General features: G+C 52.1%; 2 protein-coding genes across 3 annotated transcripts; both read left to right on the top strand.

Annotated features, from left to right (window-relative positions):
• Nucleotides 1-2,877: 2,877 nt before the first annotated feature.
• On the top strand, nucleotides 2,878-3,690 carry LOC108530360 (actin-related protein 2/3 complex subunit 3). Its single transcript, XM_017873184.1, has one exon. The coding sequence runs from the start codon at nucleotides 2,904-2,906 to the stop codon at nucleotides 3,438-3,440; it is 537 nt and encodes a 178-aa protein (XP_017728673.1). The 5' UTR covers nucleotides 2,878-2,903; the 3' UTR covers nucleotides 3,441-3,690.
• A 2,131-nt stretch (nucleotides 3,691-5,821) lies between these two features.
• Nucleotides 5,822-13,174, top strand: NEUROG3 (neurogenin 3). Of its 2 annotated transcripts, none has more exons than XM_017873121.1 (3): nucleotides 5,822-5,876; nucleotides 11,419-11,539; nucleotides 11,639-13,174. In XM_017873121.1, exon 3 carries the CDS (start codon nucleotides 11,706-11,708, stop codon nucleotides 12,351-12,353), a length of 648 nt encoding a protein of 215 aa, XP_017728610.1. In that variant the 5' UTR covers nucleotides 5,822-5,876; nucleotides 11,419-11,539; nucleotides 11,639-11,705; the 3' UTR covers nucleotides 12,354-13,174. The 2 variants fall into 2 exon arrangements, with proteins under 2 accessions (XP_017728610.1, XP_017728611.1); XM_017873122.1 differs by having other exon boundaries at nucleotides 5,828-5,876; nucleotides 11,705-13,174.
• Nucleotides 13,175-17,770: the final 4,596 nt, after the last annotated feature.

The raw sequence follows: 17,770 nt of genomic DNA on the forward strand, positions 1-17,770 counted from the left end.
TAACAGAGAAGCAGTCTCCAGTTCCATGGAACTGGAGTAACGATCAGGAGCCCCAATACTCCTCCTGCCAGCCTTGGTTCCTGCAGCTTTGCCTGTAGTAACTCTATCCAAAGTTTATAATCTACTCATCTATGGCCTGGCCTCAACCCTGCTGTCATATCAAAGTCATTGGGGGCATTTTTTAAATTATCAGACTTCTGGGTTACAAGAGGGCCTACTCTGGGCTAGCAGGCACACAAGGTTTCTATAATTCTTGGGGATGAAGTCATGGGGGAAGACAGGCCCTCCTGTGCAGGCTGTACAGCTGTTCCAGGCCAGAGAATAGGAGGTCCTTACAGAGAGGTTTCAATTTCATCTGAAGAGGACTCTCAGTGTTTATCTGCTAGGAAAGACATGGTCATAAATATCCCAAATCCCTGCTTTTCTAATTCAAACCACTTCCCCTGGGTCTAATCTCTAAGAGGAACAGCTGGCCACCACACTGTCATAATGATCCTTCATAAACATTTATGGGACAGAGGTAAGGTGTGCCTAATTGACGTGGGCCATCTTGGTGTCTGGGCAATTGTATTGACAGGAATTTGATTTGTAGTTTCCTGTGTAGACTTGAAGCTCTGCAAAAAAAAGTGCTGCCCTCTGCACTAGCATCTGCAAAGTGTACCCCACCTACCAAATAAGGTCACATGCCAGGGAGCCTCCAAGCCTGCTCTGGTTTCTGGTGGAAAAGAGTGACTGAGCCACGGGCACACACCACCAGCTGGCCTCATTCATAAGCCCCGCACCTCCTTCTTTAGTAGTTGTTCAGCAAGGAGCCTCAGTTGGGTTGGTTTTCCAACAAGCTCACAAGTGGGACCCGCAGTATAACACAGAGCCAGGGTGGACTTGAGGTCAGAAGATCTATTCTTATTCCCACTCCATGATATTATACAAACTGAGTGCCCCTGGGTGAGTCACATCATCCCTCTGAAGCCTCCGTTTCCTCATCTGCAAAATGGGAGGCTGATCTCTCATGATGCTACATCACTGATTTGATAAGACACAAAGGGTGAGAAAATGCCACCCAAATATAAACCGGCGTCATAACCATGGATGATACTGTCAGAGTGGTCGCTTAAGATTGCAGGCTTTGAAGTGGGCTGCATGAAAGTAGGCAGCACAGGAACAGCCACATATTAATACTTCTAGTTACACTTATTTTTATTTCCTAAGCACAAATTTCTTAGGGAGATATATATGTGTATGTATGTGTGTATATATATATACACACACATACACACACACACATACATATACATATATATATATGTGTGTGTGTGTGTGTGTGTGTGTGTGTGTTTTTGAGATGGAGTCTGGCTCTGTCACCCAGGCTGGAGTGCAATGGTGTGATCTTGGCTCACTGCAACCTCCACCTTCCAGGTCCAAACAATCCTCCTGCCCCAGCCTCCCAAGTAGCTGCCTCAGCCTCCTAAGTAGCTGGGATTACAAGCATGCACCACCATGCCCAGCCAATTTTTTTATTTTTAGAAGAGAGTAGGCTTCACCACGTTGGTCAGGCTGGTCTTGAATCCCTGACCTCAAGTAATCCTCCTGCCTCCCAAAGTGCTGGGATTATAGGCATGAGCCACTGTGCCTGGCCTCTTAGGGGTATATTTTATAACATGCATATCATATTTGTTCATACATGATTGAACACACTACCTGCTGTTGCTGATCACTTTACACAAATTAGGTCATTTAAGGCCTAGAGGTAGGGACCTATTAAATTGGCCCCTTTTATAGGTGAAAAAATGAAGGTGCCTCAGACAGCCTGAGCCAACAGACCAAGGTTATGCAGCTACTGGGTGGAGAAGTCTGAATTGGAACCCAGGCTGTCTGGGTCAAAACCCCATCCTCTTCTCCACTACTTTATATTTCCTGGCACAAAAGTACATCTGTAATTTATAAATATATCATACTTTGCATATGTTTTATATTGTACATTAAATATAGTAAGAATCATGAATAGCTAACACATTTTGAAGGGTGTGCCCAAAGTAGTTTTCTGATAGGGCTACATAATTTTTAAAAGTTGGGACCACCTGCTTTAAAGTCTAAAGAAGGAGAAACACGAGGCTTATCGTACCCACAGCAGGGCTGGGACTGGAGTGGAGCACATGGGGTGCCAGGGCACAAAATATAAGAATTTTCAATAAAATGTTTACCTCGCTCTCTGCGTCATGCGGGGGGCGGGGGGGGGGCCTGCCCCTTCAGCACTGGCAGAGAGTAAAGGGAGGTGAGGACGCCACAGGGAGAGGAAGGAAAAGTCTCTATTATTTATTACTTCCAAACCCTTCAATTCCTTGCCCCCAGCAAAGCCCCTACTGGGACTAGCCCACCTCTGAAGAGCTCCAAAGGGTGACAGAGGGTAAATCTGGAGTGTGGGCAGTGGGTAAGGGGGCAGCAGGATGACAAAAGGAAGATTCTCTGCCAGCTAGCTGGAGTGGACACAATGGAAGCTGAGTTTCAGTCGTGGCTTCGTGACCTTGAGCCTCAGTGTGCTCTGGTAGAAAATGGAAATTTAAAAATCCCTTTCTGGCCAGGCGCAGTGGCTCATGCCTGTAATCGCAGCACTTTGGGAGGCCAAGGTGGGTGGATCACTTGAGGTCAGGAGTTCAACCCCAGCCTGGCCAACATGGCAAAATCCCATCTCTACTGAAAGGAAACTTTAAAAAGTAGCCTGGTGTGATAGTGCATGCCTGTAATTCCAGCTACTCGGGAGGCTGAGGCACGAGAATCGCTTGAACCCAGGAGGCAGAGGCTGCAATGAGCCAAGATCGCACCACTGCACTCCAGCCTGGGTGATGAAGTGAAACTGTCTCAAAAATAAAAAATATCCTCTGGGTTGGAACCCGGGCGCTGCCAAGATGCCGGCTTACCACTCTTCTCTCATGGATCCTGACACCAAACTCATTGGAAACATGGCACTGTTACCTATCAGAAGTCAATTCAAAGGACCTGCACCCAGAGAGACAAAAGATACAGATATTGTGGATGAAGCCATCTATTACTTCAAGGCCAATGTCTTCTTCAAAAACTATGAAATTAAGAATGAAGCTGATAGGACCTTAATATATATTACTCTCTACATTTCTGAATGTCTGAAGAAACTCCAAAAGTGCAATTCCAAAAGCCAAGGTGAGAAAGAAATGTATACATTGGGAATCACTAATTTTCCCATTCCTGGAGAGCCTGGTTTTCCACTTAATGCAATTTATGCCAAACCTACGAACAAACAGGAAGATGAAGTGATGAGAGCCTATTTACAACAGCTAAGGCAAGAGACTGGACTGAGACTTTGTGAGAAAGTTTTCGACCCTCAGAATGATAAACCTAGCAAGTGGTGGACTTGCTTTGTGAAGAGACAGTTCATGAACAAGAGTCTTTCAGGACCTGGACAGTGAAGGGAACCCGGGCAGCCACCGTCTCCAGAGCCCTGGGCAGCATTTTCCAGCGAGATGTACACAATCTTTTGCCTTTACTTCGTAAAGTTTTATACAGAAGAGAGAAGAGCATGTCTTTACTTGAAAAACTCTTGATCAGTAATTTGGGTGGGATACAAGAAAGTGGGTTATCAAGGGTGATTTGAAGTTTTCTGCAGCATTAAGCTGGCGCTTAATAAGTCATAATAAATAAATTTCTAACATTCCATGTAAAAAAATAAAAAATAAAAAATAAAAATCCCTTTCTGAGTAAAAAAAAAATAACAGATACTAGCAAGATCACAGAGAAAAGAGAACGCTCACACACTGCTGGTAGCAATGTAAACTAGTTCCACTGCTGTGGAAAGCAGTCTGGAGAGTTCTCAAAGAACTTAAAACAGAACTACCATTTGACCCAGCAGTCCCACTACTGGGTATGTACCCAAAGGAATGGAAGTCGTTCTACCATAAAGGCACATGCGTATGTTCATCGCAGCACTGTTCACAATAACGAATACATGGAATCAACCTAAGTACCCCTCAATGGTGGATTAGATAAAGAAAATGTGGTACATATACACCATGGAATACTACACAGCTATAAAAAATGACATCATGCCTTTTGCAGGAACATGGATGGAGCTGGAGGCCATTGTCCTAAGCAAATTAATGTAGGTACAGAAAACCAAATACTGCATGTCCTTACTTTTAAGTGGGAGCTAAACATTGAGTACACATGGACACGAGGAAGGGAACAATATGCACTGGAGCTTATTTGAGGGTGGAGGGCGGGGAGAGGATGAAGACTGAAAAACTACCTCTTAGGCATTATGCTGATTATCTGGGTGACAAAGTTATCTGTACACCAAGCCCCTGAGACACACAATTTACTCATGTAACAAACCTGCACATGTACCCCTTGAACCTATAATAAAAGTCTGAAAGAAAAACTAAATACACAAAATAAACAATAAAAATCTTTTTCTGGCTCCCTTGCAGATTATGTGAGTGTGTGAGCGGGTGATGTACCACCCTCAAAATTCTACATGAACATGAGTGTAACTAAGTACTGCGTGGAAAACGGCACTGCCTCGTATTCTATTGCCTTTCCACTGGGTTAATCTAGAATTAATTCTGGACTCTCCTCACCTACCATCCCGTCCCCTTCCTGCCTTCCCAACCTGATAACTGGAACTGGAGGTGTGGGTGAGTTATCTCATCCATGGTGACCTAAAGAACTGAGGTGGGTAGATTCTTTCCACTCTTACCCCAAACTAGCAATTCAGAAACCCTTTGGTTCTCACTGGTGCTGCCTAAACAGAATCACCATGGGCATCAGCGGAGGCACCAGGGTTGGGGAAAAGAGGACCGGCCAGGCAGAGAGCTCATCTGCCATCTCAAGCCTGACTTCTACAGAGGAATTCCCAAAGGAGACTGTCCCCTGCCCTAGGCTGGTGGATATGGGAAAGTACCACATTCAGTGAAATCAATTCACACACAGAAAGTAAAGACAATGTGTGTATGGCTGAGGGAGACTGCCCCTATTTAGGGAATGAGAAGAGCATCGGAGCTCACACAAATGGTGGGTGGGGCACATTTTCATTTTTCCAGAGACTGGCTTGGAGGAGAAAGAAGCTCAGTAGCCATACACCCACAAACCAGCTCCCCAGCTCCATCCCAGCACCTGAAGATAGGAAGGTCTGAAAGCCTGCCGTCAGCAAGCATGCCTGACCTGTTGCTGAGTGTCATAGTGGCCCAAGAGTTGCTTGTGCCCCAAGAGTTAAAAGATGGAGGCGGCAGAGGATGGCTTTCTAAACCCCCAGTGCCAAACCTACCTTTCTCCACTACCATCATTGCCCCTAGCCCTTCAATTGCTGGTGAAAGGCTAATTGGCCAGAAACTCAGACCCAGGGAAATTGTGTGTGTGTGTGTGTGTGTGTGTGTGTGTGTGTCTGTGTATGTGTTATTTGGGGAAGGGGAGTGGCACTCTCTCTGGGTTTCCGCCATTCACAGCAGAAGGCCCACTGATGTCCAAAATTTCCAAATTTTGCAAAGTTGAAGAGGAATTTACCAAGCATTTCCCTCACAGATCTCTCCTTTTAACAGAGGATAAACAGGCCCAGAGGAAAGATATGCTTGCAGTGGCACAGGAGCAGCCGCAGAGCCAGGCCGCCTTCCCCACCCCGCCCCCAATCCTCACGCGCATCTACTGCTCTTCCCATCAAGTTTTGCCACCGAGGCTCGCATCTGGAAACTTTCATGCAACCTGCTAAGAAGACAAGCAGGCCAGAGAAGCTGCCAAGCGGACTCCTGCCGGTCTACCCGCCCACCCCTAGTGCGCCTCAGGTGGACGACAACTCCTGGGAATCCCGGGAGGACGGGAGAGTCTTCACCACCGGACTGTTCAGGAGCCCAGAGGTCAGGCGATGCCCAGCGGGCACCCCCAGACTTTCCAACCCTCTCCACTCCGTCCAGGGGCCCCTGTCCCAGCTTCCTTTTGGCCGCGCTCTTCCTCCGCAGCCCTGCGCTCTCGTGGCTGCCAGCACTGTGCAGCGGCGCACCGAGCCAAAGGGCAAGAGCTCCAAACTGGAGCCGCCTGGAGGTGGCCTCCCCTCCCCCGCAGGGTTCCGTTGTTTATTTCTTCCTGGGGAGGGAAAATCACACAGCCTGTTCCTTTCCCCTGCCGTGATGGGCGCAGAGCCGGACATATGGGCATCTCGCGCTCCGCATCTGTGTCATCAGTCGCGTTTTCTGTGGATGCCTGCGTGTGTGTACGTGTGTGTGTGTGTGTGTTTGGGGCCAGGCGCTGGGAACAAATGTGCATTTGTTAAATTTGACAATAAAGTCCTACAGCGAGGCTGCCAAGATTGGGGCAGTGGGTGGGGGTGGAAGACGCCGGGGGGGTGGGGAGTGGAGGAGAGCTAAACTCTCAAAAGGCGAGGCCAAAGCGCCTGGCCCAGGTATTATGTTGGGAGAAGGTGAGGAGAGCAGCTGCTCCTTCTCGCGGGCTGTGTATGGGAGCGAGGGTGCATGTGTCCCTGTGAAGAGTACACACCGATCTGCTCAACATATGTCGCCACAAATCACAGTATCTCTCCCTCCTCCCACCCCCCGCTCCCTGCGCGGCTCCTGACCAAGCGCAGAGCAGAGAGGGGCGCTGAGAAGGGGCGCCGCTTCAACAGGTGTCTTGGTGCGCAATGCACCTTTTCACGCATTGACGATCTCAGCCGCCGGCGGGGATAATGTGGACACTTTGTTTCCAGGCGCCGCGCGCGAGCTGCGTACGCCTAGGGGAGGCGGCCCTGAGCAGGGAGGGGGATCTGGAAATAAAGACCTTGGGCTCTCCTGAGTGCCCAGGCCCTCTCTTCCCTTTGTTCGAAGACTCCCTGGGCCAGAGCTCCCTCGTGCGCCCTGGGGGGCGGCATATGGCGCCCTGTCACCTACCCAAGGAAAAGAACCGGCCACCCTTTCAAGAGCGCACGAGGTCCCTGGGCCTGGGGAGGGGGAGTCTCTGAGGGAACGGCTTCTCTCCGAAAGTGGGTGAGGAGCCCGCCTTATCTCTCCCCACCCTGCCTCCACCATGCCCTCAGCTGGCGCAGCAGCCGTTGGGTGGGGAGCTGCGCGCTGAGCAGCACCAGACTGCGGAAGCGCTCCAGCTCCTGGCAGATGAAATATGGGTCTGGTGAGCCCCTGGAGACCATATGCTTTCAATAAAAGAAGACAAATAGGACCGAGATAGGCCTTGCAGCCAACCTGTTATAAATGAGTGGCAATTGGGCCAATGTACACGGGGGCAGGGCCCCCGGGGGGAGGCCTGCTCGGTGCCAAATCCATGTGTCAGCTTCTGGGACAGGTGTGCCCAGGGGCCAGGGGCCAGGTCTCCCCCCTCCGGGTTTATCACGGCAAAGGTAATATTGTGCTAACTATGAGTAAACAGTCATTGTGAAAATGAGGGAGAGTTTATCAGAGGCGAACTAGTTGGGGGGTGGCTTAACAATAAAGTTGTTCGCCTTAGGAGCAGGTGACGGCTGGCTGCACGGGCTCCCGCGGTAGATGTTTTCCAAAGCACTCCACTTTACACTCTCTTGTAATTATTTATTAAACGAAATCTATTTATTATTATTTTAGCAAACACTGGAGACAGGTGGGGCTTTCTTTTCGTCGTCTCCTTTTGTTTGAAGGGCTGTTTGAAGTGGCCAGTCTCGGCCCGGGCAGCTCGCTCGCCAGATTTTTGTCTTCCCCTCTTTCACTGCTGAGCTGAAGGCAAGAGAAAGAATCCCCCTCCTCTGGCAAGTCATTAGCTATTCAGCTTCCCATGGCCCCCCTCCCTCCCTGCACAACTCTCAAAGAGCCCCCAGGCAATGCTAAAACTACCCCCGCCGACAAGAAGGCAAGAAGGCTGGCCGCTGCCTTCCTTCTTTTCCAATGTGCCCGCTGTCTCCAGGCGTCTGGCTACCGCCTCTCTCCGGGACCCCCTCAGCCTCCAGGCAAACTTAGATCTCAGGGGGTGTAGGGGTGCAGGAGTCCTGGAGGTCTTAGGGGCGGTGGATGACCAGGAGCTGCAGGAACAGACTCTGCTCTCTGAGAGAAGAGCCATTTCACAAACATTGCCGGTGCGCACGGAGTCATTACAGCCTGCGCCTCAGCAGCCAAAGGCACGGGAATTAACTTTGGAGAGGGGTCTATGCCTCCCCTGCAGCTGAGACAGAGGGCATGGATCCTCAATCTCTAATCCTCTAAGACTCTTTGACCTCCGGCTCTGGCCTCCTGGCTGGAAGAAGGCTGCGGGAAGTCCTTGCATCCCTCAAGAAGGCGGTTGCCCCCAGCCACCGCGCGCTCCTGGCCTTGGCTGCTTTTTGCGCAAAGCAGGAGTGATGGAAACCTGCAAGCCCTGGAGGGCCCTGAGCCCGAGGGGTTTGGGGGAGGCTGGATAAGAATTCCAAGCAGGTCCCAGAATTCTCTACCTATCAAGAAAGCTTGAAAGAATCCCCAGAGTCTTTCCTGGCATGGGAAGCTCACCCTGCCAACCTCCTCAGTATCCATTAGCCACTCCAGGCAGGCCCTGGCCAGAGTGAAACCCACCTCTATCTGAGGTCCACCCACCCCCATCTGAGGTCCACCGCCAGATGAGAGTCATCTACAAGCCTCTGGGAAACCAGAGCGGTGCTTGGATCGCTCATGGCCAGGGTTCCCTCCATGGAGCTTAGCCAGGTCAGGAGACCCTAGAGAAGCATGGTTTGGATTTTCTCTCCCAGACCAAAAAGCTCCAAGTTGGTTCTCTCCCAGTTTCTGATTTGCAGGTAAATAAATCAAGCAAGGCTGGGGTATGAGGCAGACAAATTTGGAGGAGGAGGAGGAGGAGGAAGAGGAAGAGGAGGAGGAGGAGGAGGAGAAGGAGAAGGAGAAGAAGAAGAAGAAGAAGAAGAAGAAGAAGAAGAAGAAGAAGAAGAAGAAGAAGAAGAAGAAGCAGCAGCTTGAATGGATGCTGGCTCCCCTTGCCTGGAAAATGGGACCATTACTTCTTTTCTAATCTGACCCCCAGACTCAGGACTTCCTCTATTTTCTGCATTTTGGGGTCTGTTGTTTTGTCTTGAAAAAAAAATGTATTCCCCCAAATCAAGGAGCGGTTGCTGGTTCAAGGGAAAATCTGGGACTAGGAGTCTTAAGATACGACTTCTGTGTGGTTCTGATAGAACTTGCTGTGTGACCTTGAGAGAGTCACTCCCCCTCTCTGGGCCTTGACTTTTTCATCTTTAAAGAAGGCCTGGAATTCCCATTCTTTTGAGAAGACAAGTTCCTAGCCAGTGGTGACCCGAGGGAGGAGCTGCAGCAAAATGCTACCCCGACAGTCCCAGATGGTCTCTTTGTTGATTCTGACCGTGGTCTCAGGCTTCATTTCCCCACAGCAAGGGAAGGAGTCTCTGCTTACAGAGCACCAGCTAGGATCGGCAGGACCGCGCCACACCCCCGCCCAGTCCTAGAGCACCCCTCTGGCTGGTTCCTGAGCACATCGCCCGGTTCCTTGGAGGAAAATTTGCCCCCAAGCAGCCTGGGCGGTAAGAGGCTATCACTAGGGCAGACTCACAGACCTACCTCGTCCCCTCACCCCACCCTACAGTCTCAAAGTCGAGTCCTGTCCCCTCCTGCAGTTTCCGGGAGACTCAGGATATCTGGATCCGCTAGAAAGTGAAGCCTTCCTCGCCTAAGGAGACTTAAACCCGGATACTTAACCCCCCCGGCCTCGGCTTCTTCCTCCAGGCACGATCGGGTCAAGAGAGAGAAGCGGAAGCTGCAACCCCTCACCCTGAGTGACCGGAAGCAGAAGACCACGGGATGTCCCAGGCGGGAACAAGAGGAGGGGCTGGGGAAGAAAAAAGGGATGATGAGTTCAGACTCCCTTTGGAAAGGTTTCCAGAGAGCGCTACCAGGGGCAGCGCTGGTAGCTGCCCGAGGTACCCGAGGAGCGCTTGGGGAGTCCCTGCCTTGTGCTCACTGTGCGATGCCCGAGTGATGCTGAGGCAGGGGGCTGGAGCAGGTGACTGCTGGCAGCTTCTGTCTGTCTGTGATTGGACCGAAGGACTAAGGGGAGAAAAAGTTTATCTGCTTCTCCCAGTGCCTGCACACCGTGGTGGTTCAAAAGACACAAGGGGGAGGGGCGCCGCAGCTCTGCTTCCCAGTGCTTTGGGAGACTGAAGTGAAAGGAATGCTTGAGCCCAGGAGTTCGAGACCATCCTGGGCAACAAAACAAGACCCCCTCTCCCGCGCCCGCCGCCATACAAAATAAATTAGCCGGGCACAGTGGCGCACGCCTGTAGTCTCAGCTACTCAGAAGGCTGAAGTGGGAGGATAGCTTGAGCCTAGGAGATCAAGGCTGCAGTGAGCCGTGATTGCACCACTGCAGTCCAGCCTGGGCGAAAGAAGGAGACCCTGGTATTTTTTGTTTGTTTGGTTTTTGGTTTTTTTGTCTGTTTGTTTAAAAAAAAAAAAAAGACGCAAGAGCTCACTGTGAACTCCTGGTTCTTTCCTCCCCTCCTCACACTTCCCAGAACTCTTCCTGTCACGGTTCCTAGACAGAATACTGGGATACTATCTACAAGCTGTAGTAGGCTTGTAGTAATGGAATGTCCCCTTGAGGGGTCCCCCCACAGCCACCCGCTGCCTCTGGAGTGGGATCTATGGGGGTGGGGTTCTAAGCGCCTCTGGGGAGTATGAGGTAGCATCTCAGGGTGTGGCAGAGGCTCGGACACCCTCAATAGAAGGTCTGTGAATGGAAGGGACATAGGCAGGAGCTCTCTCAGTGATGGCCTTTGTCTTCCAGGATGAAGAGAGGCAGTGAAACACCAGGAGAGCAGGGCCTACTTTAGAATTCCTGGACCCTTCTCCAGGCTGCTAGTCAGAACAACGAGCTCCTGGTTGTCTCTGCCACTATCTTGCTATGCGATTTCGGACAAGCCATCTCCCTCACTAAGCCTAAATTTCCCCATGTGTAACGTGTGGGCATTGTACCCTAGAGGCATCATAGTCCCCTCCAGGACAGATGCTAAGTAAAGATAGGCTAGGAGCAAAGCGGTCTGGGGTGGCCTGACGAGAGCCACACGAGGCTCTTCTCACTGGGAGAGGCTCTTTGAGGAACCGAGAGTTGCTGGGACCCAGCCCGCGGCGAGAGAGCAAACAGAGCGGCGCTCCCCTCCCCCGACCCCGGCCCTTTGTCCGGAATCCAGCTGTGCCCTGCGGGGGAGGAGCGGGCTCGCGTGGCGCGGCCCCAGGGCCCTGGCGCTGATTGGCCAGTGGCGCGGGCAGCAGCCGGGCAGGCACGCTCCTGGCCCGGGCCGAGCAGATAAAGCGTGCCAAGGGGCACACGACTTGGTGCTCAGGAAATCCCCGCGGTCTCACCTCCGCGCCGCGAGAGAGAGCGCGACAGAGGCCCGGGACCTCATTCTCACTTCTTTTCTCCTTTGAGGCTGGGGCAACTCCCAGGCGGGGGCGCCTGCAGCTCAGCTGAACTTGGCGACCAGAAGCCCGCTCAGCTCCCCCACGGCCTCGCTGTTCATCGCTCTCTATTCTTTTGCACCGGTAGAAAGGTAACATTTGGAGGCCGCCGAGGGACGGGCAGGGGAAAGAGGGATCGTCTGACCCGGCGGGGGCTGGGAGGATGGCTCTTTTTGTTTTTTCCCACCTAGCCTTGGAATCGCGGACTGCGCCCAGAGACAGACTCAAGCTTACCCTTCCCTCTGACCCCGCCGTAGGATGACGCCTCATCCCTCGGGTGCGTCCACTGTCCAAGTGACCGGTGAGACGGAGCGGTCCTTCCCCAGAGCCTCGGACGACGAAGTGACCTGCCCCACGTCCGCTCCCCCCAGCCCCACTCGCACACGGGGGAACTGTGCAGAGGCGGAAGGGGGAGGCTGCCGAGGGGCGCCAAGGAAGCTCCGGGCACGGCGCGCGGGGCGCAGCCGGCCTAAGAGCGAGTTGGCACTAAGCAAGCAGCGACGGAGTCGGCGCAAGAAGGCCAACGACCGCGAGCGCAATCGAATGCACAACCTCAACTCGGCGCTGGACGCGCTGCGCGGTGTCCTGCCCACCTTCCCAGATGACGCGAAGCTCACCAAGATCGAAACGCTGCGCTTCGCCCACAACTACATCTGGGCACTGACTCAAACGCTGCGCATAGCGGACCACAGCTTCTACGCGTTGGAGTCGCCGGCGCCGCACTGCGGGGAGCTGGGCAGCCCAGAAGGCGGTTCCCCCGGGGACTGGGGATCCCTCTACTCCCCAGTCTCCCAGGCTGGCAGCCTTAGCCCCACCGCGTCGCTGGAGGAGCGCCCCGGGCTGCGGGGGGCCACCTCTTCCGCCTGCTTGCGCCCAAGCACTCTGGCTTTCTCAGATTTTCTGTGAAGGGACCTGCCTGTCGCTGGGCTGCGGGTGCTAAGGGTAAGAGAGAGGGAGGGAGCCGGAGCCGTAGAGGGTGGCCGAAGGCGGCGGCCCTCAAAAGCACTTGTTCCTTCTGCTTCTCACTGGCTGACCCCTGGCTGGCCCGGGCCTCCGCGGGGGCTGCAGGCTGGGTTCATTCCCCGGCCCTCCGAGCCGCGCCAACTCACGCAGCCCTTGCTGCCGCGCGAATTGGGCATTGCAAACTGCGCTCATTTTAGGCCTCCTCCCTGCCACCACGCCATAATCTCATTCTAAGAGTACGAGAATGGTAGCACTACCTGGCCGGAGCCGCCTAGCTTCTTGGGTCGCCCTACCCTCACTCAAGTCTATCTGCCTCTCAGTCTCTTACCACCCCTCCTCCAATGTGATTGAATCCAATGTTTGGTCTCTCAGCGCTTGCTCCCCTTGCCCTGCTCCGAAGACGCTGCGGATCTTCTCTACTCCCAATCAGGTCCGGGGTTTCAGGGCGCCTCACTCTGCCTTAAAGCCACGAAGGCGACCCTCTGCCTTCTCCTCGTGCACTTTTCGGAGCCATCGCCCTCCCGGGGCGGAAGACCAGGCTGTAAACTGGGAGAGCCCAGCTCGGCCAGGGAGCACCTCCCCAGCCTCCCTGCGAGCTGCGCCTGAAACGTGAGCTGCGCTGCAGGTGCCTGGAGCACCGCGCATGTTTTGTTTTGTTTTGTTTTTTAATCAGTTTGTAAATTATATGATGTCTTTTGAAATCAAGTTTGATACAGTAAATTATATGCTCCCCCCGTGCCGTTTTACACATTTGTATTTATTAATGAGATTTCACAGCAAGGAAAAGTCTATATTTTGTATATTCGATTATTTAGGGATTGCTGGATGAGATTTTAAGCCAATTAAAAAAAAAATGGACCTTCAAGAAACCTTGGCAAGGTGACTTCATTGTGCATTGGGGAGAGGAGAGCTACAGTCACTACAGATGAGGAAGAGCACCTCTGTCCAAGGAGAGGGATGACACTCTTTCTAGAGGTCTGGACTAGAGCCAGGGCAGATTGGGTTTGGAGAGCTGGAAGTCTTATAAGTAATTATTGGTCCAGCCTCCTTTTTTCTTTTTTTCTTTTTTCTTTTTTTATTATACTTTAAGTTCTAGGGTACATGTGCATAACGTGCAGGTTTGTTACATATGTATACTTGTGCCATGTTGGTGTGCTGCACCCATCAACTCCTCAGCACCCATCAATTCATCTAGCCTTCTTTTTTCTATATAGGGCAATGAATCCTCTTATTTCAAAGAGAGGTTTAGAAGAAAGACAAGCCTCCAGCTAGGACTACTGACTCTCACTTGCCGGCCCTTTCCCCAACTCCACCAGCCTAGCTCTAGAGCAACTGTTGGTTGCACTTGGGGAAGGCAGACAGTAATAATTCAGTTGCAGAGTCAGAGTCCTCGGAAACACAGCTGGGCTGGGCATCCTAGGAATTTTCCCAAGGTGCTTAGAGGCCTAGCACATCCCCTGAGCATATTTTACTCCCCAGGCACTGAGGTGGCTGTGTCTTGAACTTGCTGAACTGAGCAGCCAGGAGTAAAGAAAGTGGAGTGTCTGACTGGACTCTCCCGCAACGCCCGCTCCCTCATTACCTGGCAGCCTTGATTGAAAACTTGCCGAGAAACTGTTCAAGGTTTCCAGTCACACCATCTCTCTTACTGGCAAGGTGGAATAGGACTGGTGCAACATAGGCACTGAAATCTGTCCCAGGAGTGCCAGTAGAGCACCCCTACATCACTTCAGGGACCCCTAGGACCTCAGAGAATATGGTCTAAGCTGTAAGGATCCACAGAGTTCGCCTGCTGTTTGGGAATAGGCAAGTGGAGGACAGGCACCCTACCTGCTAGTTGAACTCCAGAGGCCTCCTTGAATTGGCCAGGGGTGTCCTGGGAAGAAGTGGGCCAACCCAGGTCGGGTGTGGTGCTGCCAGGCCCCGGGAGCTGGTGGAGAGGTTGCTTTTCCAGCACATTAGAGTGCAAAGGTGATGTCTTCTCAGGGGTTAACGCCTCTTGCATCTCTTTCTCTCCTGTGCCCTACCCAATTCAAATGGAAATTTTCCCTTCTCTACCATAAATCTGTATAGTTAGCTCAGAGGAGACTTGTCTCAGTTATCAGCGGCAGGATTTGGGGGAGGGAAGAGGGACATGGCAAACAAACGAATGAACGAAGGTGTTGTTTCATTTTGTGGCTTTAATCTGGGAGGAGGAGATTAATGGGTTATTGATGACCTCTGCAATAGCCAACTTTCCACCTGGGGCACCGCTTGGGGACAGGTGTCAGCAGCTTGGGAGTTGCACAAAGCAAGCAAACACCTGTGATTTGCTGGGCGTTGGAGGTAGAGGGTGGGCAGACATAAAAATCAAGAAGGTCTCTTTATCTTTGCAGGACAATAGCAAGGATATAGACACAATCACTCAAGGCCCAAGAAATATTGGTGGTTGGGGGAGGAATGAGCCACAGGATGGAACATCAAACTGTTACCTTGGGGCTGGAGTTCCGGAAGCTTGCAGGAGGAGGTGGCATTTGGGCCAGGACTAAAGGTTTGGAGAGGAATTCCTCAAGTGGAAAGATTCTTTTTCCTGTGGAGGGCTGTGTGAAGTAGTGTTCATCATCTAGGCAGGGGACTCTCTGGGTACAAACGACCCCCAGAAGCTGGAGAAGCGTTTGCTGGGTTAACGTTCTCCAGGAGGCAACCGGGTGAGCTGCGTTCTCCCCCACAGCCCAGTCCTTCTCCTGCTTTTGAGGGCGCTCATTAAGGAGCCATTAGTCACCCAACACACACAGACTGGTCCTCCGCCCCACAAATTAAAACACGCACGTTCGGGTTAACCAACTCAGCTGCTGGGCCACCACCTTGGGTTGGGGCGGATTAGACCCCCGGAACTGTCAGCTCCACTCTCCAAGTCAGGAGAAGGCGGAGGAGGGTTTAGATTTTCTTTGAATCACGGAGGCAAAGTTTAGGGTTCGGTGTTGGATGAGCTCCGTCTAAGTGTGTAGAATCACGCTGGGGTGGGAAAGCTCGCCCATGCCTCTTTCCAAAGAATCCCTCAGCAAGAAGAACTCGGAAACATTTCTAGGGGTGGCCTGTACAACTAGCTCTGCACCACCGCCCCCGCGCCTTCCACCTCTTGCAGCGTTTTGAGTCCTGGGGCTTTAAAAACCGCGCTGCTAGCGGTCTCTGCCCGGACCCTGCCTCTTTACCGTCAGCCAGCGCTTCTTTGGCTGCAGAGCCTGCTGCGGTCTGAAACCAATAGTGTCCGAAACCCGGGCAGGAAAGACTCTCGGGTCGAATGGCTCTTCCCCCCTCTTCTGCTTTTGTCTGAGCCCAAGACTGGCTTCCAGAAAAACAGCACATGAATCTTGCGTCTCCGTCCAGTCAAGCCGCGCTGGCGCACAAGCAGGTAGATTTATGGTGCCCTGCCCCCATCCCACCCCACCCCCAGCCGGCCTTAATCGGAGGACAAAGCGTCCCGGGGCCATTGGAATGCTAATGTCTGGGAGCCAGGCCGCTGGGCTGGCACAAAGGTAGGCGGGGCCCGTGGCGCACGCGACCCCACAGGCGCACACCGTCCCTTCTCTCCCTCGCGGACTACCGGGCCGTGTGACCTTGGACAAGTCTCCTTGCCTCAGCTAATCCACAAGAGAAGTTGGAAGGAGTTCCTAATATCCTTTCGCTGGGTTTCTGGGTGCCTAACACAAGGCTGACACAAGGTGAACGGCGCCACAGTCCCCTCAAGACCGGAAACTGTGAAAAAAACCCTTCAGACCCTGAGAATAGAGACAATGTGTGGGGAGGGTCTGGAGGATTCACCTGAGAATATGGCACAGAACAACTGCTGGGTACATTGTAATTACATTTATGTAAGGAATACTGTCTGCTGTGTGCCTTTCCGTCTGCCCCCTTTAAAAATCCCTGCAGACAGATTTCAACAAAAATGTGTGAGGAAGCGGAGGGGTGGGGTGGGGGGTGGTGACTCTGCTAACTTTACCTGGCTGTTCTGCCTTCCAAGGGCCAAGTGAGCAGTGAGTGACTTGAGGCTAGACACTTTATCTCCGGTACCCTCCTACAGCCAATGAGGGGGGCAAGGCATTGTGGTCACATTCATGGAAACAGAGAAGATGACTTGCCCAAGGCCCTCAATCACTAGGCGAGTTGTTGCAACAAACTAGGACTGACGCCCTGGTTCTAAGCTGGCAGTTTGGAACTCTTTCCTCTGTGCTGGTAGATAGGAGTAGATAGGAGCTGGTAGATGGCGAATCAGTCTATAGTAATATGTCCTTTGACCAGAACCGGGTCCTTGGGGTCTTATAAGGTCCAGGGGTCCCTGAGCTTTGGCCTCCCTGCACCCCTGACGAAGTTCCAGGCTCCTGTCTGCTGCCTCTGCTTCTGGGATCAGAGGGCCAAGGGCGACGGAGCCGACGCCTGTCTAGCTGAGCCTGTCTAGCAACTGCTCTGAGATCCTGAAATGCGGCTGCGCGCCCCTGACCATGGTGCTGAAATGACCACGTAGCTTCATGGCGAGAGGTGCGTCTGGGAGTGAGACGTTCTCTTACTGAAAACCACCTATCAACCCCCTCTGCCCACGATTCCAGTCCGTAGTCCTAGGGAGGCCCCTGTGGACATGCAGACCCAGAGGACTGATAGGTTTCCCTAGTGAGAAGAGGAAAGCAAGGTCTCTGTTGCTACTGACTTGCCTTTCTCTCTGTGCACCTTAGGACTCCCGCCCTTATAAATTACTGAGCTAGAATTAAGTAACTAGCTTAGGACTTTCTGACAGCATCTGAGAGGCCTGAGGTGAACAACTTTTGAAGTTTAAGCTGAGGCAGCCCTAGCTGGGAGAGCTGGTTTGAAACTTTGCCCTCAACAGGGCTCTCATTATTTGGGTTACATGCTTTAGTTATTCCAAGAACAAAGCCCAAAGGAAGTCCTCCAGATGCATACACAGGAGATCAAAGTAGTTAAGAGATACGATTTTAGAACCCCACAGACATAGGTTCAAGTCCCAGTGCTGCCACAACCTAGTGGTTTTCAATTAAACCCCGTTGCCTCTCCTAAGAACTAATTTCCTCATTTATGAAGATGGGACAATAAATAGTAGCCACATAATTGGGCTATTGTACTGATTAAACATGCTTGTCCAGCCTTCTAAGTTTCCATAAATGGTATTTACTATAATTAGCATCTTTATTTGCCTCAAATTCTTCCCTTTCTCAGCTGGGCACAGTGTCTCATGCCTGTAATCCAGTACTTTGGGAGGCAGAGGTGGGCAGATTACTTGAAGCCAGGAGCTCGAGACTAGCCTGGCCAACATAGCAAAATCCCATCTCTACTAAAATTTAAAATTAGCCAGAAAATCCCATCTCTACTAA

This window comes from Rhinopithecus bieti, unplaced genomic scaffold (genome assembly GCF_001698545.2).
Source record: "Rhinopithecus bieti isolate Rb0 unplaced genomic scaffold, ASM169854v2 scaffold_6907, whole genome shotgun sequence".
Lineage (NCBI taxonomy): Eukaryota > Metazoa > Chordata > Mammalia > Primates > Cercopithecidae > Rhinopithecus > Rhinopithecus bieti.

What these genes read in the sequence shown, in the direction of transcription:
- LOC108530360 (XM_017873184.1), top strand. Translation starts at nt 2,904, where the DNA reads ATGCCGGCTTACCACTCTTCTCTCATGGATCCTGACACCAAACTCATT.
- NEUROG3 (XM_017873121.1), top strand. Translation starts at nt 11,706, where the DNA reads ATGACGCCTCATCCCTCGGGTGCGTCCACTGTCCAAGTGACCGGTGAG.